This window comes from Canis lupus, chromosome 36 (assembly GCF_048164855.1).
Source record: "Canis lupus baileyi chromosome 36, mCanLup2.hap1, whole genome shotgun sequence".
Taxonomy (NCBI): Eukaryota; Metazoa; Chordata; class Mammalia; order Carnivora; family Canidae; genus Canis; species Canis lupus.
In genome coordinates this window covers 5,058,715-5,079,773 of record NC_132873.1, presented here as the reverse complement: position 1 = coordinate 5,079,773, position 21,059 = coordinate 5,058,715, and the positions used below count along the sequence as shown (strand labels likewise).

The window sequence follows — 21,059 nt, the reverse complement described above, 5'->3', positions numbered from 1 at the left end:
CAAAGCAAGGAAGCAGCCTGCCCTGAAAGGCATTTCAAGCCTCTACCTTGAAAGACCCTGCTGGCAGTTTGTAAAATGACTCTTTTGCCCACTTTTAGGCTTTGTGATGTCAAACACCTGGCGCTGAGCCTCAGCAGAACACATGTGAGGTGTAGGGGGGCCTGTGATCTGCTCACAGGTCCCTTTGCTCCCTGTGCAGGGCAGATGGTACCTCCCCATTTTTCATGTGAGGGCACAGCCTTGGCAAGGTTAAGTAGTCCCAGGCAGCTCCAGGCCCAAGGCTCTTTTTGCCTTGTTTCTACATCCACCATTTTTGTCCAGGGAAGCCTCCTGACATGCAGGTGAGGGCCCCTCTGGGGGGAATTGGGGGAGGGGGAGAAAGCGCCCCCTGCCCCCAGGTGGATGGATGCCTGTTGTGATGTCTCACAGGCCTGGTCTACAAGCTGCTGTTGGAGTCCAGCTAGTTTTGCTTGAGGGGTGCCAGGCACCTCGCCTGCATGAGGTCCATTAGCCTGAGGCTGAAGGGCACGAAGCAACTGGTCAAGAACTGAGAGGGGGGCAGTAGAGAGATGAAGCGTGCCTGGTTCGAATCCAAACTCCACTGTATACAATTCGTGTTACCTCGGGAGAGAGGTCTTTGGAGCTAGTGACGGGCAGCATCGTGAAGCCGTGTGCGTGAGCCCCTTGAGAGCGCGGGCCTCAGGGGAAGCCAGCAGGGAGCGCCAACTGCCTCACCACGGGCTACCACTCCAGCCGAGGAGGGCCAGCCTCTGCAGCCTGGCGCACTGTCACCGCCTGCATCTCCCCAGGAGGGCAGCAGGGCCGGCCCCTCGCTGACACTGGAGATGGGTCTGGAAGCAGAGACGATGCAAAAGTGGAGGAGTCCGGGTTGTAGCTGCACACACGACACACTAACTTTATTCACACTGATACAAAAGTAGATCTTTCTAGAAATGTTCTCTTGTGTCAGAGGGTGAGAGTGGAGTGGCACGTGGCGGGAGGGCAGGGGAGGAGGCCCGAGGGAGGCAGGGAGGGTGGGGGCAGAGTGGGGGCCACAGAGGCTGGGCAGCAGGCAGCAGGGGCTGGGCAAGCAGGAAGGGCTCAGAAGAACAGGGGGCGGGAGCCAGGGAACTCAGGCAGGAGAAGGCTCCGGGGAGAATGACTGCCCACGACGGTCCTCTGCTCCTGGCTGGCTGCCAGCTCCCCGTGGCACTTGCGGGGGCTCCGACGGGCAAGAGGCTGGGTAGGTCTGTCCCTTCCCACTCCCCTTTCCTTACACTTCTTGCAGACGACTGGCCGTGTCCAAGAGGGACCAAGGTAGTAGGGTTGGGGACCGAGGAGTGGGCACATGGACGGGTGCTCACACAGGCAAAGAGGGGGCAGAGGCTGGTCTGCCCACCGGGGGGCCCCAGGGCTCTCACTGGGGCAGGGCCTTGAGGATGGCGTTCACCTCCTCCGCCACAGCGGTCAAAGCAAATTCGAACTGGTCCTGGGAAGGGCAGTGGGAGGACGGTCAAGAGAGGGCTGACTTCTGCTCCTGCCCCAGGGCAGCTTTTGGGAGGGGGAGCTGGGGAGGTCACTCGGGCGAGGGGGGGGTGTCCTCTTGGGGAAGGGGGGCAGGTGGGGGAGGCAGGCTGTTGCTGGCTTCCCCGGGGAGGGCTGGCGGCTAGGGGCGGGGCAGGGAGGAACAGTCACCTTAGAGCGGACAAGGCCGGGCCGCTGGTCACGGACATGCTCCAGGGTGGCAGCGATGTCAATCTCCTTTACGCCTGGAGGTTGGAGAGGGCACAGGGCTGCTCAGGGGGTGGCCGGGAGAGGAGAGGACCCAGGAAGCCTGGAGCACCCTGGGGTGGGAGGCTGGGAGGACTGGGCAAAGCCTGGGGATGTGATGCGGGCCTGGGTGCGAGCGGTCTAATCGGGCTGGGCTGCGGGCGCTGCGGGGAAGGTCCTCACCTTTTGCCATGCGGTTCAGTACCATGTCAATGAGGATGTAAGTGCCAGTCCTCCCTGCACCGTCACTGAAACGGGAGATGAGGACAGGCTCACCCAGCAGAAAGGGGGAAGGGCAGAGGAGACGGGGAGGCTAGGCTGGGAGAGCGTGAGTGGGCTGAGGGGGCCGCAGTTCTATCCCCTGGGCCCCAGAAATTGGGCCTTGAGTGGGAAGCCTGTGACCCTTGGGGGTGTCACTTGGGTAATGGGCCAACCGAAAAGGAAAGCCCTGGCTGGGTCCTAAGGTGGAAGCCCTGGAGGGGATGGGAAGGGCCCTTTCCAGCCTCTGGCCAGGCTTTTGTTCAGCAAACGTTTGGTGTAAATGGCCAGAGGGTAAATATTCTCCACTTTGTGGGCTGCATGTTAGTGTCTGTGGCACATTCTTCTTTTTTTTCTTTTCCTTCAGCCATTTAAAAATGTGAACAGCATTCTTAGCTCCCGGGTCATTAAAGAAACCAGACGGGATGTTGAACTTGGCCCGTGGGCTGCAGTCGGCCAGCATCAAGGGCACAGGCCAGCATCAAGGGCACAGGCGGGCAGCATGCACGGGAGATGTACTTGGGGGGAGGACCAGAGAGGGGGTGGGGACCGGGAATGCCCCAACTCAGGGCCCCGGCCCGGGCTGTCCTGTCCCCTTTCATCCGCACCCCTGCCCACAGCCCCTCCACACGCACCTGCAGTGCACAATGATGGGGCAGGAGCGGCCCCGGTAGCACTTGTTCACTTTCCTGCAACAAGAAGCGGGTGTGAGGGTGGGGGGCACCAGCACACACCTGTGGGCCTCTCCTTCTTCCTTTGCTCCCCGAGTGCCCAGGGCAGAGGAGGGAAGAGGGCAGGAGCAATGAGGCAGGGCAGGGGGCAAAGAACCAGAGATGGCGTGGGTGGCGCTGGGCTTGCCTTGTCACTTAAAGAGCTGGGGGCCCAAGCTCTGCACCTTTAATACCTGACTTGGCCTCTTAAGGCCTCAGTTTTCTTGCCTGTAAAATGAGGGTGATAATAATAGTGACCTTCTTCGGTTTGACATACAGTAGGTGCTCAATAAATGGCAGTGCTATCAATGATAATAGACAATATCAATAGCCACCTCTGCTGGAAGTCCAAGGAGAATAGGCTTTCTGGTGACTTCCAGGGTGTCAATCTTGTCACATTCCTGCTCTGTTCCTCTGTTCTCCCTTAGAGCTGCCCAGGCTATTTCCCTCCCCACCCAGGTCCCTTGTATTCCTTGCTACAGAGGACTACGGGTACCCCTTGGCACAAAGTTCTGGCCAGGGGAGGACAACCTCTCAGCCCAGAATGTTATGAGGCTGTCTCCCTCGTCTCAGCACAGGGGCTCTGTGGTTGGGTCATATTTCGACTTGGGGTCCACTTGGACCTCAAACTCTTTACTGCTACCCTGACTTCTGTCCTCTCAGCAGGGAGCAGGGGATTTCTCCCTTCCTCAGTGGGCCCAGTCTAACCTGCCCTTGTCCCTTATGACTTTCCTGCTCTGAGAGTCACCTGCAGTGGGCCCGGACTAGGGAGGACCACCTTCGGGATTATTTGATTATTTCAGGGGAAGCTTGGAATTTAATGGTCTTCCAGTTCGATTCCCCCAGATTTTCAAGGGCCAGGTGACTCTGAATGGTTTTAAAGGAGTCCACGTGGTTGTCAAGCAAGTTGGCTCATGTGTTAGAGAGCTGGGGCCGAACAGAAGTCTCCGCAGTAGCTCCCAATTGTTTAATAATAAAGACGATGAATTGCATCTAGAATTCATTGAGGCTTTGCTGTGTGCCAGGCACTTAAACTAGATTTTACAGAATTTTTCCCATCGACTCTCGTAACGACCCCCTCAAGTATGGGTCATCATCCTTGTTTCACAGGTAAGGAAACAGAGGGAGATCAAGGAACCTGTTCAGGGTCACTCTTAGCACTTAGAGATTATTTTGCCTTCCTTCTGGTAGACCTTCAGCAAACCATATTTATTAAGCAGCAACTAATTTGTTCTGGGTGTCCAATGCCAACTGAGTTTACATAATTATGACCTAAAGCAAAGAAGTGTAACCTTTTAGCCCCCCTTGTGGTCTTAAAAACGGCCCATGCACTAATTCTATAAGCATTTTTTAAATGTGGAAAACAGGAAATAGCTCTATTACCCCTGGCATTGCTTTTGAGAAGCCTCAGAAACTATCCCCAGCTTCCGACTTGCCTGGCTGGCTCAGTCGGAAGAGCATGTGATCCCAGGGTCTTGAGTTTGAGCCCCACATTGACGGTAGAGATTACTTAAATAAATAAACTTGAGAGAGAGAGAGAGAGAAAGGAACTATCCCGAGCTCCCCACCCCAGCTCTGCTCTTCTGCTCTCTGCCCAGCACCTGGAGACCCCAGGCCAGCCTGGCAAGAGGCAGAGAAGCAGGAGGAGGCTGCAGTGCGGGCGATGGGGAGGCTGGGGATGCTGGAGGACTGGCCTGGTGGGGGTTCTGCTGTCAGAACAGGGCAAGTCCCCTAGTTAGCTTCCTGTCCCGACCCCCACCAGCCCCCACCGGCTCCACCGAGTCCCCAGGAATCCCGAGATCCTTCCACTACCTTTGATAGTGTTTTTGTCTCCTCGATTCCTCCCCCGCCTCCAGCCCTCCCAGCAGCCTTCAGGGGGCCCCTGGGCCCACATGTCCTGATTGGGTTGTCCTGTCCATGCAGCGGCCACGCCTGCCAATGATCACTTTTGTGACTATGCAACTGGAGAGAGAACACTAGCTGCAGATCACAAAAATGACACTGGCAGCCGTGAGAGGGAGAGAGAGAGAGGAGGGGAGGCGGTGGACAGAGTGGGGAGACGGACGGACAGAGGCAGAGGGGGCCAGGAGGTGGACAAGGAGGGGAGACGGTGTGGAACATGGGAGGGGTGCAGGGGGGCTGAAAGGGGGACAGACTCAGACACTGAGAGACGGAGATGAGGGGAGAGGCAGGGGCGGGCACAGAGGGAAAGGAAGGAAAGACAGACGGGGGTGGGGGGGTGGGGAGAGGGAACAGAGGCAAAGAAACGGCGAGGTGGGCAGGAGGGAGGGAGGGGCCGGGGCACAGCAGACACACAGAATGTGCTGGAGATCGCAAAGAGCAGCGCAGGAGGCGACGCCCAGGAGACACGGGAGCCGGGACCAGGTGGAGGGACAGAAGGCGGGGGCGGTGGAGGGAGCTTGCACTAAGGTGAGCCCTTCCTGGGGGGGGGGGGGGGCACGGCGGAGCCAGACGCAGGGGTTGGCAGGGCGAGAAAACGGGGTGGGGGGGCACGGCCGGCAGAAGAGCAGAGCGAGGGCAGGACGGGAGCGGGGAGCGGGGAGCGGGGAGCGGGCCGGGGCGGGGCGGGGCGGGGCGCGCGGCCAGCCTGAGCATCAGTCCGGGCTGGGGTGGGGGGAGGGGGGGCGGGGGCCGGGGTCAGAGGCGGAGGCTGGGGTCAGGCCGGAGGAGGGCCCGCCTCACAGGACCAGGGCCCGGGGAGGAGCTGGGGGGCGGGGGGGGGGACCCCAGCCCGCGCGCGCCCTCCCCGCCGCCCTCACCTGCGGAAGTCCAGCAGCGGCCGCGTGGACGCGGGGGTGCCCTCTGCCGGCCAGCTGAGGAAGTGGAACTGCGTGAGCGTGCGCGTCTCCTGGGTCTGCACGTTCTTCAGGTAGAAGCTGCGCACCAGGAAGTCCTCGCACCAGATGTGCTCCGACACCAGGTTCACCTGCCGAGCAGCGGCCCGGGCCTGAGCTCACCTGGGCGCCCCGAGCGCCGCACGGCCTCTCCAGCCCTCCCAGCCTCCGGGCCGTGCACATGCCACCCCTCCAGGGAGCCTACCCGGCCGCCCCCTGCTGTCCCCCAGGCCCCTCGTTGTCTGTGTCACTTATCTGCGGCTCAGGACAACTGGTGCCTCCCCCCCCCCCACAACTACTGTGGGCTTCTGGGGGCCAGGGTCCCTCCTTCCTCTTCCTCACAGAGTCTAGCAAAGTGTCTGTGCGACACACACCATAAACCTTGATGAAATTCTGGTTTTGTTTTCTTTAACCATGAGCAACACCAATTAAAAAAAAAAAAAAAGCTTCAGGGCACCTGGGTGGCTCATTGGTTGAGCATCTGCCTTGGGCTCAGGCTGAGCATCTGCCTTGGGCTCAGGGCGTGATCCGGGGGTCCTAGGATGGGGCCCTGCATCAGACTCCCCGCAGGGAACCTGCTTCTCCCTCTGCCTGTGTCTCTGCCTCTCCCTCTCCCTCTCTCTCTGTGTCTCTTTCTCTCATGAATAATTACATAAAATCTTTTAAACAGGCTGCTGAGTGCCCACCTAATAATGAAAAAAACCCTATCCAGGCTCACCGGGTGACAAGAAGCTTCTGCTGTGCTCTACAGTGGCTCTTGTTTCACGGAGGGGTAAAGCCTTCCATGTGTCAGGAATCTGTTCCTCTTCCCTGGGCTTTGCCTCTGCCCAGTTCCCCCTGCCTATCGTCTCTCCTAATGAAAATGTTTGTTTCTATTCTTCATGTGACTGATGGTTCTTTCTTTTCTTTCGCTTTTTTTAAGATATTTATTTGTTTATTCATGAGAGACGCAGAGAGAGAGGCAGAGACACAGGCAAAGGGAGAAGCAGGCTCCCTGCAGGGAGCCCGATGTGGGACTTGATCCCAGGACCCCAGGATCATGACCTGAGCCAAAGGCAGACGCTCAACCGCTGAACCACCCAGGCATGCCTGGTTCTTTCTTTCTTTGCTTTGGTCTTCAGGGAACTCAGAGCTAAGTGAGGCTCGATTAAAGTAGGTCCCAATGTTGGTCTTTGCTTTTACTTATCTCTCTGTCTCCTATACTCTCAGCTCTTAGTTTCTTACCTCAGTTTTGGTGGTTTTATAGTTTTATTTCTGTACCTTTCATCACAGGTCACTACAAATGCTCTCTGGCCCTGGACTGGACACACACACACACGTAAATATATAATACACGTGTGTACATACGTATGTGTATATGCATGTACATCCATACGAGCATGAATGGTTCACTGTCCACTTTCCCCATTTCCACTGTCCCCTGGCTGTGGGGTCTTGCTGACCTCATATACGTGGTAGAGGGAGGACCCCTCATCTGGCCAGTAGCGGTCACACTGCTTGACACCGTCCTCCACCAGTGGGGTCAGCATGACGATGACAGTGCAGCCACTCTCCCACACCATCTAAGGACAGAGACTCCATTCTAATCTGTCCAGCTGCTCTCAGAGACCACCGGTCCCTGGAGAAGCCTTCCTTCCAGAAACTCACCTGCCAGAAGTCTGCGATGGTATGGGACAGCGGGCCCTGTGTGGCTATGTAGGCTGGCATCCGAGGGTCGTGCTCAATCTGGGGCAGGGAAGACACACCATGAGCCTGAATGGGAAACGCTACTATGGAGAGGCGTGGTTGGAGGGAGCAGGCCAGGGCATGGAGGGCTTGAGAAACCTCCATTTCCCTGCCAGGATACCAGGCCCCATAATTCCAGGGCTTGGGGCAGAGGGTGGGCAGATGGTGACCATAAGGAAATGGGAGTTTTTTGTTTGTTTGTTTGTTTTTTTGAAATGGGAGTTTATGCAGGCAGGATAAAAATGGGGCAGGGGAGGGGGCCGGAGCCAGGGCCACTTACAATGGGGCTGGCGTTGATGTAATCGCTCCGAGAAGGGCTGCTCTCCACCTTCAGCTTGATGCGGGCGTGATCATCTGCACAGACCCCACACCCTACCTCAGAGGCCCCTCCAGTTACTGGGGCCCTGGAACCTGTGCCACTTGGCCTGAGCCAGGAGCCAGCCCTTCCCCCAAGGCCTCCAGAGCTCCCAGCAGAGAGATGGCTGGGCCTGGTGGGCAAAGCAGGACTCACTCACAGGGCAGGAAGTCCGGGTGGCGGTTCTTTTTGATGTTGCCCTCCCCCTGGGCGGTGGCACAGGTGTTCGGCTCTGCCTGGTAGGCGCACAGGGCCTGCCACTCCTTGGCCAAGCGGTCCCGGTTCCGCAGGTGGTCCTCCATGTAGGCCTACAGGGATACCACGGCCTGGCTCTGGCCCACGCCACCCGCCTTGCCTCTTCGACCATCCTGTCCCTTCACCCGCTCCGGGCCCAGGCCGGGTCCTGACCAGAATCATGTGTCCCGTGGAGATGTCCATGTTGGCCTGGGCGGGCTCCTCACACCAGGACGGCGTGCTGCTGTGGGAGCTGGGGCTGGCCTGCGCCGCATCACTAAACTGAGAGGACACGCTGCTCACCCGAGAAGGCTCTGGGGGACCCTCTGCCCGGCTGAACAGGGACTTTGCGGCCATATGCTGGCGGCACAGGTCCTGCAGAAGAAAAATCAGGCAGGGTCCCAGGCCCCCTGAAGCCTTTCTCGCAGCATCCTGGGTTCCATTCTAGGCTCATCCTGATTGATTCCATATGAAACCCGTCTCCTCCGGGTTGGCTCTTCGGGTCTGGCCCTCATTCTTCTCAGGGCTGTCCCATCTGGGTGGTGCCTATGACAGCCTCAGACACTGGAGTGGAATCCCAGAGTTGTTGCACTGGGAAGAACTTTAGGAAGCACCTGCTCCCAATTCCCATCCATTCAAAATACCCCCCCTTCCCCCCCCCCGCCATACACCTCTGCTTGGGTTTCTGTAGCCCTGGCCTGGGTATTCCCAGGGACGGGTGCTCACTCTCCGTCCAACACCCCACCCTCACCCCATGTGACACCCAGACTCCCACACCCCTTCCATTACATCTCATCAGCAAGCTTTTGGGACTGCACACCTGGTACTCAAAGGTAGTGTCACCATGGGCCCCCTCAGGGCCTAGTGCTGCCAGGCGCTCCTTGTCTCGCTGCCGTGCATGCTGCCGCACACACAAAGCCACTGCCAGAGCCACCAGCAGCCCGGCCACCCCTGCCAGGGCCACCAGGGTGAGTAGCACTGAGCGCATGGGAGAGGTGCTGCGGGCTGGCCGGGGAAGAACCGCAGCTGCCTCCTCCCTCTGTGGGAACAAGGCCAGCATCACCGCGGGGGTCAGTGGCTGGGGAGCCGAGGGGCTGTTCCTCAACCCTGTCCCCCCATGCCACACTCCCTGCTATGGTATCTCTAGGGCAAAGCTGGGAAGGCAAGGGCAGGGGGAAGGAGGAGGGGGAGGAGCCACTGGGGCCGTCTGGTGGCCAGAAAGAGAACTGCAAGGGGGGGAGGCTGCTTTGGCAAAGCCCGGGTCGGGGGCGGGGCGGGCAACCAGGTACAGGAGGCTTCGGCTCCGGTTTCCCTGCCAAGTTTGCCCCCGTCTCTTGTGGGCAATGTCCACCCTCCGGGGTTTCCGCTGATTCTTCAGTTAGCTCCTACCTGTCCCACTCCCGTCTGCAAGATCTGCAGCCCTGTCTGTGCTTCCAGTTCCGCCTTCACCAGGCCTGCAGGGAAGACATAGGTCAGACTGTCTCCGGCTCCATGTGCTCTCCAGCCCGTGTCCCGCTCTGCTAGGTGGCAGGCACAGCCCGGGTGTTGGGAACAGTTCAAGGGGAGGCATCAGCCACAGGCCTGGGTATGTCCTACTAGGGCTGGGGCTGGGACCAGGTGGTATTTACCAGCTTGCTGGGTCACATCAGCCAAAGACAGGTTCTGTTCATTGTGTCGGATGCGGAAGGTGAGGGCCGGTCCCACCACACTGCCAAACAGGAGCTGCGTTACCGCCTCACCCACCACAGCCCCCAGACGGTGAGCTCGGGCCCTCTGCACAGGAGAGGACCAAGCTGAGGCTGATCAGAGATGCCTTAAAGGGATGTTTGAGGGCAATGCTGGATGAGGCCAGCATCCGGTGAGGGTGTGTGTGTGTGTGTGTGTGTGTGTGTGTGTGGTGGGGGTACCTTCAATGCAGCTGGGAGCATCTCTGACCCCACCTGGGCCACTTACCCAAGACTTTGTCTTCCCTTCCTTCCCTGAGCCCCTCTAGCCACCTCTCCCCGAGCTACCTTCTAAATCCTTGCTTCCCCAGCTGGATACCAGCCCCACCTGATGTTGATGAAGCTGCCCGAGGACACGTGCACATGCTCAGCTAGGATCTCCAGCAGCTTCACTCCTGCGGCCAGACTCAGGGGCCTGGAGGTGGGGAGCAGGGAATGGAAAGAAAGTAGGGATCCTATTGGCCACTTTCTTGAAACAAGCTATCTCCAAGGGTGCAGAGGAGCCCACCCCCCGTCCACTCTACATCTGGATTTCTGCTCTCTGCTTCTTGCCGGGAGGCCAGCCCACACAACACCCCCCCACCCTGGGGGGCTGAAGCCCTTACTTCTGGTCGGTGACAATGTAGCCATACTCCTCTGCTGATGACTGAGCTGAGGGCTGCCTCACCAGTGTGGGCTGGCTCTGGCCCAGTGGACTTTTCTTCTCCAGCAGGACAGGTGTGGCAAGGTGGCTAGCAGTTTTGGGAGGCTCAGAGGATCCAGAGCTCGGCACCTGCTGGGCTTTGCTGGCAGTGGGGCTGGCAGTGGGGTACCCAGGCAGGGAGGGTGTGGGGGGTGGAGGCTCTGCCGTGTTTCCACCCTGCACCTGCTCCTCCATTGTCTGCATAGAAGAGAGGACAGAGGTGTGGTCTCTGGACAGTATAGGGGATGGGAGGGATGGGGGTCCACACTGTAGGGACTCTGAAGTCCCTAAAGAGGACCCTGGGACTTGTTTCTTTCCACCCCCACCCCCACCCCCACCCCCGGGCTCAGGGCAGCACTGGGCCCAGAGAGGTCACCCAGAAAAGTGATTTAGGTGGATGAATGAATGAATAAAGGACTGGATGAGTGTGACATGGTCAGTAATGATCCAGAAGATGGAGCTGGAGTGAGGAGAACCTCTGGAGGGAGGGCCGGTGGTGTTAGGAGACATGAACAGGCAGGTAATGGTTTTTAGACTTCTGTTTAGCTCCAAAATCTCAGAAGTCGAACATGTGAGAAAGAGAGCTCTTCAGGCTACAGGGGGTCAGAGCCTGCATGCTTGCAACTCCCCTCTTCACCTAGGGATCCTCAGGGTAGGGTCTGAAATGACTGTAGTGAAAAAAGCAGCAAATTGGAAATTCCAGCTTCTAGACCCAATTTGCCCTCAACTTGAGGTGAGATCTTAAGGCCACGGCTTGGAGTCTCTGGTCCCTGGTGCTCCCCACCCCCCACCCCAAATGAGGAAGGTTGGAGGATACAGATCAGGGTCCCAATGCTGAGGTTTAGATTTTGACAAGGGGGGTTTGCTGCTAGGGGCACCACGGGGCAGGGAGGTGTCACGAACTCACTTTCTTGACGTCAGCTCCAACATTTACAACCCCTCCTGTAGAGACAGGATAAACAAGATTCTGGGCAAAGGACCAAGGTGAAGGTCTACATAACATAGGCAGGAGAAAGGGCCAGAGGCCCTGGGCCTGTTGTATCTTCTGTGGCCTCTTTTCTCTCTGTCAGTGACCTAGCCCTGTTTTTGGTCTCATCCTAAGCATGACCTCATCCTTGTTTGCTTCTACCTTATAATTGTTGTATCAGTTCCTTCCAGAGTTATTGGCTACACCTCTCAAAACTATTCTTTGTTCAGTCTCCCTACCCATCAATTATTGGCTTCACTTGGTATTGGCCACTTCCTTCCTCAGAGGCTGTTATCAACAACCCACCTTCCTTGGTGCCTCCTGATCCCTGCCCATCCCCCTGTTGGCCTCTTCTTTCCATTACTACCACCTTCCAGGTCTTTCCAGCTCACCACCCCACTCCCTTGCTTCCTGCCCTTGCCAGGCAATGACCCTGTGCTTGTGTCTCAAAAGAACTCCCTTCTCTGACCCTGACCCTTCCCCTCTAGGCTGTTCCATGTGGTCTTGACAGGTGGGGCAAGAGGCCATCATGGAGCTGGTAGTTGCTGGTCTCTCGCCCTGGACACTCACCCAGATTTCGTCCTGCGCCCTTGGGCAGCAGCTGCAGCAGGGTTGAGAGGGTGGAGAGCTGCTCAGGGGTCAGCTGACGCAGCTCCACCCCATAGCCCGCCAGCACAGCTGCCCGTCTCTGCAGAGTCACGTCTGCTGGGAGCCAGACACAGAGCTTATGGCGAGATGGTGGTGGGGAGGTGCTGGTGGTAAGATGAACTTGTGGGATGCATTTGGGGGTGGGAGGGCACTAGTATACTTAAGAGCTTCTTCTCAAACACCAGGACACTGATGCCCTCCACCTTCCAGCTCTTGTCCACACTTTGGGGGAAAGGCCTTCTTAGGGCCAAGACCAAACTACAGGCCCATTATGGACATCGTGACTCTCCAGCTGAGGAAGAGTTATAACACCTCCACCGCCCCACCACCCTGTATTCCCACTGCCTACCTAGTGCCTGGCATAGATCAGGCTGTCAGTAGATATTAGTTAAATGTAGGAATGACTTCAAAGACAAATTAACAAATGCATGGATAGTTTGGGAGGAGTCCCCGAAAGCAGCCCCCACGGAAGGATGCTGAGAACTCTGTTACCTGGCTGCTCTGCTGGAGAAGGAGGCTTCTCCCTGCGACCTTCTAGCCCTTCCTCCTCATAGCCCTCTGAGGAGTCCTTTGCCCGTCTGCTGCCCCCTTGGTCTGGCAGCCTCGGTGCCCTGGCCCTGTTGGGCACTGGCAGCTCCTGGGCCAGGTAGAGAAGCCCTGACTCCTGGAAAAGTTGACCAGGTGAAGGCCCTGGGGGGTCCCCGTAGGAATGGTCAGAGTGAGCCCCAAACATGGCCTTGGAGGCAGTTCTGCTGAAGAGGGTGGAGGATTCGGCCTTGGGCAGGGGGCCAACACTGATCATCCCTGGGGAGCCCTCTGAGCCCCGGGAGCCATCGCGGGAGCCAAACTGTGGGGAAATCGGAGATCCAGGTCAGAGCAGATATCAGGGCTTGGGGGACAGACATTGGGCTGGGGCCAGTGTTCACAGCTCACCTGATGGAACAGGTAGGGCTGCAGCAGGGCAGGTTCATAACTCAGAGCAGGGTGGGGGGCCTGCGGGGGTAGCAGTAGATGCTCCAAGAGAGGGTGCAGCAGCTCAGCCTGCAGGGGGGACAGTGGAGAGCCCACCCCAGCTCCACCCCCACCCACTGGAGGTTGAGGAAGCCGGTGCTGGGCAGCAGGGGTGGAGCCAGTAGGGAGGCCTTGTAGAAGCAGCTCCCCAGCAGGACCAGGTCTTCTGGGCACCAAGCCAGATCTGGGGAAGAAAGCAAAGCGTTGTGTGTATGTGTTGGTTGTGTGGGGCAGGAGTGTCCAGAGAACTACAAGAGGCAGAGATGGTGGACCAGCAGGCTTAGAAGCTTAGGGTAAGCCCAACCTCTTAAGAAATGAGGTAGCCTCAGGGGAAGAGAGAAGAGAATGGGGAAGGGCTAGAGGGCCAAGCCTGGGCATTGCCTCCCTGGTAAGCACACCTAGGTCCCTGAAACACCCAGGAGGTCAGGGAAATGTGAGACGAGGGATGGAGGAAAGAATGGGTGCAGGGGGAGGCAGTCAGGCACCTCTACAGACAAACTGTGGCTGCAGTATGCCCCATTCCCCCTGTACTCACATTCCCACACCTGGCTCTCCAAGTGTACGTTCAAGCATTCAGTTCAAACTTCAGTACTATGCCCCCCGACTCTGCTCTCCCACCCCACTCTGCCTTTTTCATCTTGGAATCATCATTTGAGCCCCATGGCCCTCGTTTGCTTTCCTCTCTGCTTGCAGGGTCTGAAGAATGCCTTCGGAGGCCCTAACCACAGAAAGACTATGGTCTCTCCACATACACTTCCACATACTAATGAAATGGAACATTAAATAATTTCAGTATGACAAGATTCTCATTTGTCCCATGCTGACTCCATTGATGCTTCTTTTATTTTTTTTTTAAGATTTTATTTACTTATTCATGAGAGATATATAGAGAGAGAAGCAGAGACACAGGCAGAGGGAGAAGCAGGCTCCATGCAGGGAGCCTGATGTGGGACTCGATCCCGGGACTCCAGGATCACACCCTGGGCCGAAGGCAGGCGCTAAACCACTGAGCCACCCAGGGATCCCCTTGATGCTTCTTTTAAATTATGAAATGTCCAAGTTTTTACATTTTTTTCTGTTTTGCTGGATCCCCAGGGGTGATCTCAGGTCATGCTGAGCATGTGAATATGTTATGACCACTCCTGAACCTCTTTTACCTGTGCCTGAGGCTACTCACCTTGAAGGCCACTTCCCTTCCCCTTCCCTCTGTCCATCAGGATGGGACCCAGACCCACCAGCCTTGCTATGCTAGAGCTGTTGAGAAATGATGCCTACCTGTCCCTTGGACGGGGCTCTGGGGGGCGAAGCCTGGGGATGCGTTCCATCTCCTGGGAGATCACATACTGAGTGAGGTCATCGTGCCAGGACAATCCTGCCAGGGGATAGGATAGGGTGAGGTTGGCTCGGGACAGTCTGAGGGCCCAGTAACATGGACCAGTGGAAATCAAAAACTGCACTCCCTACCCTGCAGTATATTGAGTTTGGCAGAGCAGAGGGGCAGTGGAGGTGGCCCAGGGACCTGGGGGTGATCTGAGCTATCCTTCCCACTCTCAGGTACAGATTTTCAAGTCAGACTGCCTCCACTGAGACTAAGTTTGAATCCTCTGCCATTTATTCATTGTGCAACTTTGGGCAAATTACCAAACCTGTCTGAGCCTCAATTCTCTCATCTGTAAAATAGGGGTTTATACTTCCTAAGATTGTGATAATTAAAATAACCCAATGTAACTTGGTAAGAACAGTACCTGTCACATAGTGAACTTTAAACATCTGCTCTTATTATTAATTATTATTATTATCCTCATTATTATTCCTATTCTTTTTGTTGATGCTGAATCTTACTTATCTTTGTAAAGTGGGAATAATACATCCTTCATGGAGCTATTGTGAAGATCAAGTGCAATCAGAGAAATGAAAGTGCTTAGAAAACTCTAAAGCTACACACATTTTAAACATTCACCACCACCACCAGCAGCAGCAGCAGCAGCATCAATCATCCTATGCTGAGGCAGATCTCCTGTTTGACTCTTTCCTTTCATGAAACTGTTCTCAGGCAAAGTCAGTTACCTATTCTAAAGGCATAATCTCCCACGCTCCACCTCCATTCCTTCTTCCTTGCTCCTAATAGTCTGTACTGCTTCTAATTCACATTCTAAGATTGATTAGCATCCATACCTGCCTCCTTGCCTCTGAACATCAGATCACTCATCCTATCTAAGGCCAATTGCTTCACTTGAGCACTGGATTTCATCCCTTGCTATCTACTTAAGAATATCTTCTCCACAACTTCCTCCTATTTCCTACATGATCATTTTCCTCTGTTCTCTACTGAATTATTCCCTTTATCACTCAAACATGGAATACCTTTAATCTTATAAAGTTACTGTATGACCCCACATTCCTCTCCAGTGATCACTCCATTTCTTTCCTTTTCTTTCCAGCAAGACTCCTTGAAAGTGTTATCTCTATCTACCAGCTGTATCCAATTCTTTTCGTCTCCTTCCCTCCTCTATTCAGGATTTTATTCCCACTCATTCTACCAAAACTATTTCAATCAAAATCACCTGTTCTATCAAAACTATTTTCATCAAAATCACCAGTAACTTCTGCATAGCTAACTAAAGCCAGTGGCCAATTCTCTGATCTCATCTTACTTCACCTACCATCATTATTTGACACTATTGATCACTCCTTCCTCTGTGGTACATTTCACGTGGCTTCTAGGACACTGAACATTCTTGTTTTTCCTCCTACCTCATTGTCTCCCTCTTCTCAGTCTACCTTGTTGGTTCTTCTCCTTGTCCTGGTCCTTTTATTATTATAATTCTCTAGGCTTCTTCTTCATATACACCAAATCCTTTGGTTATCTCACCTACCTTATGAGTTCACTTGCCATTAATATGCCAAAGAACTCCAAATTCATATCTCCACTCCAGAATCCTCCATCTCTTTTCAAAACCGAACTCATACTCTCAACTTCCACTTTACTTGAATAAACATCTTAAATTTAATATATTCAAAACTGAACACCTCCTCCTCCAAATTGATCCTTCTGTATAATTAATGACATCTCCATTAATCAATTATTCAGGCAATAAAACCTGTTGTCATTCTTGACACTTCCCTTTCTTTCACAGCATTTTCCAATATTTCATGATAACATGCTTACTACCTGTAAAATATATATAGAATTCTCTTATTCCTTTCTACCTCCCTGCAATCACCTGATCCATGCCACATTCATCTCTTACATGAGTTATTGTGGTAGCTTTTAATGACCTCCAGCTTCTACCCTTGACTCCCTTCCATCTATTCTTAACAGCAACAAGCTTGATCTTATTAAAGTAGAGGTGAGATTATGTATCCCTATGCTTAAAACATTGTCATGGGTTCCTCTTTGACTCAGAGTAAAGACAACATCCATCCATACATTCTCTTGTAGGTCCCTACAATGATCTGCATCCCTATTTCCCAATACCTATCTGCATCTTCCACTTTCCCTCTCTATCCCTCCTTTACAGCCAGACCATAGAGGCGTTCTCCATGGTATTCTTCAAACTCATGCTCCTGCTTTAGTAAAGCCTTTTGTTCTAGCTCTTTGATCAGCTTGAAACACTGCCCCCAATAACCTCCTGGAAAACATCTCCACTTCCTTGATGTCTTTGTTCAAATTTCATAGTCTCAATAAGATCTATCTTGACCACTCAATTTGATACTGAAGCTTCTTACCCCACCATTTCTGACCCCTTTATCATGCTATGATATTTGTTTTTTTCCATGGCATTTATCACCTTATAACATACTATGTATTTTCTAATTTGTATATTGTATTCCCCTTATCTCCCAAAATGTAAGTCCCAGTAGACAGAGATCATTGTCTGTTTTATTCCCTGATACATCCCAAGCACCGAGAATTAAGCTTGCCACATAGTAAATACTCAACAAATAGTTGTTGAGTGAGTGATTTTGATGAGTGAGCTGTTCTGGCTGAGGACTCCAGAATTCATAATTGTGGAGCACTCAGACAGTTCCAGGGAATAGACTGGTCCTAAGGAGATGGACACTGGCTTCTTTCAGTGGCTCCTTCTGTGGAAGCCTCTAGACTCCTTCCAAGAGTCCAAGTGTGAATAGCCCATCTCTATGGTTCCACCCCGACTCCTGTCTTGTCCCCTTCTCCAGCAAGGTCTGGGAAGGTGAGGCTCTAGAAGTAGGTGTGATAACAATGTTTCATGAAGAGAAATTCTCAAGTCAGGTGGCCCCTCACTTCCCCACCCTTATCTAACCAAATTCCAGTGTCTCTCCTTCAGTGCAGCTAGACCTCACCTTGGGACATGAGTTGTCGGAGCACACTTTGTAAGCGCTGAAGAACTGGGGAGGTGACTTGCAAAAGGGGCCGGGCCTGCCCCACTCCCACCTGGCACTGTCCAAATAAGCCATCTAAGAGCACAAAAGTGGTGTCAGCAAGGAGCTTTCAAAGTCCAGGTTGCAAAAGGGCATTACTCTCTCCATCTCTATTGGCTTCAGAGAACTCTGTTCCTTCAAGCCATTCCTTCTTCACAAGCCTAGCACCCCTTCCCCCCTTCCAGGCCTCCCACACACACATCTTTCATGTTGTGTCCCCTGTCTTGTAAATCCTATGCCTGGTCCTCACTCACCCTGAATACAGACTTCAAGGTGAGAGCAGAGTCTGCGATCAAACAGACAGCCTGTAGAGGGAAAAGCAAGCAGAGGCTAAGACACCCACACACATAGAAGGGTAAGAGAATGGACAGGCTGGGAAAGGGGGAAACAGATGAGGCCCATTCTTTCATTCTCAGAAAGGCTTTAAGCTGGGAGGAGAGTAGGGAGGCCTAGAATTCTTAAGAGAAGGAAGCACAGGATCTGGCTTTGGATTTTAAGGATCTGAGAGTCTGGATCTTTTCCCTAAAAGCCTCAGTTGGCTTAACTGAGTGATGGGGAGAAGAAGCCTTGCAAGCGCAGGGGGTACTGAAGGATCGTATACTTCTATTGTCATAGAATTACTATGGGGGGGATTTTTGGCCAAATTCTGAGGAAAACGGGACTTTCCTCCCCAAATCTCCAAAAGCATTCTCACTATGATAGGCTGGGACTCCAACGAGATGGAAACCCAGGCACACCTTCCCTTCGTGTAGGAAAGGGGTAGGGGTGGGGTGTCTGGAAAGCAGCGCTCCCCACACCGTCCCTAGGTCAGCGGCCCGAGCCGCTGGCGCTGTCCGCGGTGCTGAAGCTCCGAGTCTGGCGCCGCCGAGGGCTAGCTAGCTCGGAAGCAGTTACCGGGGAGGGAAGGGTACTAGGGTCGGGAGCCTCCACGAGACCTGACCCCTCCGCCGTTCTAGACTTCACTTACCCCCCTACCAATCCACAGCGCCACAGGAAGTACCCCGCACTGGTCTCCAAGCCAGGTGGGGAAGGAGGGCGTCAGACGGGGAGGCTGCGCCCCTTCCCCCACGCGCCCCACCCCCCTCCCCCGGCCCGTGAGTCAGCGCTGACTGTCTCTGTCCGCTCAGATGTGAGTCAGCACCGGCCTGGCTGTGGGGAGGGGGCCCGGAAAGGACCCTTCTCTCTTCACCCTCCTTTGCCGCCTCCTCTAGCCGTCGTCCTCTTATTGGAGATGAGGTCGCAGCAATCTGCCTCTCGGGACTTAGAGGGAAACCCTGGCCCCTCCCTCGGTCTGATCCTCTCCTGGGAGCTGGGACCCCATGCTCAGTGGCCCCAACTCCTGCCCGAACGCCGGGGCTCCCTCTTCCTACCCCTACCTCCCACCCCCATCCCTCAGCGCCAATCACCACTTCTTTGGCGCCTCAGCGCCACTTGCTTCGCCCGTGGTCTTGCAGCCCGTCTCTAAATCCTTCCGTCCATAAGCACCCCCATTCCTCCTCCCAAACCCGCAATCCTTCCCCGAGCCTGCTTCTCCTCGGTCCCGCCCCCGTATTCCAGCCCCACCTCCAGGCCTACGCCCCTTTCCTCCCAGACGCCCTCTCGTCTTCCCCGTCTCCCAGCGCTTACCCCTGCCCGACTCCAGACACCTATTCCACCCGAGGTTCCTACCTTCGTGACACCTCTCCCCACCCCCCACCGAGTTACGCTCCCGGCCCCATCCTCCACCCCCCACCCCACCCCCCACGTTTCCTCCTGACCGTGGGCACTAATGGCGCTGCAGCCTCCCGGGCGGCTGCTCAGCAGCAGGAGGCAGAGGAGCAGCCGGAGCCCCCCGGAGCCCCCGGGACCCCCAGGCCGCCGCGGGCGCCGCATCCTTCCGGGCTCGGCGCGCTCGCTCCCCTGCCACAACCGCAGCGACGCCGGCCGGAGCCAGCCACAGGGGCCGAGGCGGGGCCTGCCGCTCCCCACCCACCGGCGAGGCGGGGTCTATACGCCCCTCTCGCGGCAACTCGGCCAACCCTGGGCGGGTGGTGACGACATCTCCACCCCCGGCTCTTACGCTTATTTGCGTCACACGTGGCGTAAGAGCTCTGTCTTACGGAGGTGCCTGCCCGCAGCTCTTCTCCCTCCACCGAAGAGTAGGCGCTGCAGTAGCATTCCCCCTTGGCCCCACCCCCTTTGGACACACATTTCTCGCCAAGGACTGCCACCTCTGTCACCCAGTCCCAGGGTTGGAGGAAAGGGCTGCAGCTGGGCAGAGGCCAGGAAATAGGAGTCGGTTAGTATAGACCTAGGATGAACATAAAAGTGAGTAGAGGAGGTACTGTTACGCATCTCAATGAATGGTACTGGTGTCATCCTTAACAGCAGGGATGGTCCTGCGTGTGTGCCTGGATTCCAAATCTAGCAATGCTACCTACTAGGAGTATAACTTTGGGGAAGTTGCTTAACTTCTCTGCACCCAAATCCCTAATCTGTAAAATAGATGTGCTGGGACACCTGGGTGGCTCAGTGATTGAGCGTCTGCCTTGGCCCAGGTCGCAATCCCAGGGTCCTGGGATGGAGTCCCACATCAGCCTCCGTCAGGGGAGCCTGCTTCTCTCTCTATCTATGTCTCTGCCTCTCTCTCTGTGTCTCTCATGAATAAATAAATAAAATCTAAAAAGAAAATAAAATAGATATGCTAATAATTCCTACCTCACAAGGTGGTTGTGGGGGATTACACGAGTTAAACTCATGTGGATCACATAGAACAAAGACTGCCCTGGCATATGCTAAACACATGATACATATTGGCTTTTGTTATTAGTCTTGACTCCTCTTTTAACCTCTCCTGCCTCAAGCCTATCAACAATCTTACGGTTTCTACCAGCAAATTATATCTCCCATCTGTCTATTTCTCTTTTCCTCCACTACTTTATCTAAACCACTGTGCTCTTTCATCATGAATATTGTAATTACAGTCTAATTAGTTAGACTGTAATTGTCTAACTAATCTTTTGTTTTAACTCCTTTCACCCAGAAAGCTAAGAAGTGAGCTTTCTAAAGTTCAAATTTGATCACTTTATTTTCTTGTTCGTCATTAAAAATTTTCCAAAATACAAGAAAAGATAGTGGTGCATACTAAATACTCATGTATTCATCAACTAGACTTAACAGTTATTTTTGTTTTGCCAAATTCGCTTCTTTTTAAAACTCAGTTATAGACGTCATGTTTGCCTTATAAACGTGTCAGTGTGCATCTCCAAGAAATAAGGATATTTTCCCACATAATCCAAATGCCATTGTGACTTCTAACAAAATTTACAGTAACTCTCTAATATCATTTAATGCTTAGTTCATATTCAAATTCTCAAATTGTTTCCAAAAATGCCCTTTCCATCTGTTTTGTTTAAAATAGGAGTAAAAAAAATAGGAATAAAAGGCCACCATTGCATGTGGTTATGTTTCTTAATTCTCTTTAAATTAACATAGGCCCCCCACCCCATTTTTGACATTGTCTTGTTGAATAGATGAGGTTAGTTTTTCTTTACAATTCCCCACCTTCTAAAATTTTCTGATTATTTCCTCATGATAGGTTTCCCTGTATTTCTCCAGTATCTATCCTGTGTATCCCCTGCATTTACTGTATGCTGGAAATTATTTTTTTAAGATTTTATTTATTTATTCATGAGAGACACAGAGAGAGGCAGAGACACAGGCAGAGGGAGAAGCAGGCT

General features: G+C 54.2%; 1 protein-coding gene across 5 annotated transcripts; it reads right to left on the bottom strand.

The window, feature by feature from the left end:
• Positions 1 to 889: 889 nt before the first annotated feature.
• PTPRN (protein tyrosine phosphatase receptor type N) lies at positions 890 to 19,291 on the bottom strand. Of its 5 annotated transcripts, none has more exons than XM_072813104.1 (23): positions 19,098 to 19,291; positions 17,595 to 17,645; positions 17,263 to 17,376; positions 14,215 to 14,311; positions 12,862 to 13,123; positions 12,421 to 12,775; positions 11,851 to 11,985; positions 11,221 to 11,255; positions 10,237 to 10,511; positions 9,960 to 10,046; positions 9,536 to 9,615; positions 9,297 to 9,361; positions 8,728 to 8,946; positions 8,082 to 8,282; positions 7,834 to 7,981; positions 7,599 to 7,672; positions 7,241 to 7,345; positions 7,036 to 7,155; positions 5,519 to 5,685; positions 2,664 to 2,717; positions 1,954 to 2,018; positions 1,696 to 1,769; positions 890 to 1,489 (listed from the first exon to the last, which is right to left on the bottom strand). In XM_072813104.1, the coding sequence occupies exons 1-23, from the start codon at positions 19,210 to 19,212 to the stop codon at positions 1,418 to 1,420; spliced, it is 2,970 nt and encodes a 989-aa protein (XP_072669205.1). In that variant the 5' UTR covers positions 19,213 to 19,291; the 3' UTR covers positions 890 to 1,417. The 5 variants fall into 5 exon arrangements, with proteins under 5 accessions (XP_072669205.1, XP_072669206.1, XP_072669207.1 ...); XM_072813105.1 differs by having other exon boundaries at positions 11,851 to 11,982; XM_072813106.1 differs by having other exon boundaries at positions 7,241 to 7,318; positions 19,098 to 19,290.
• Between the last annotated feature and the right edge of the window lie 1,768 nt (positions 19,292 to 21,059).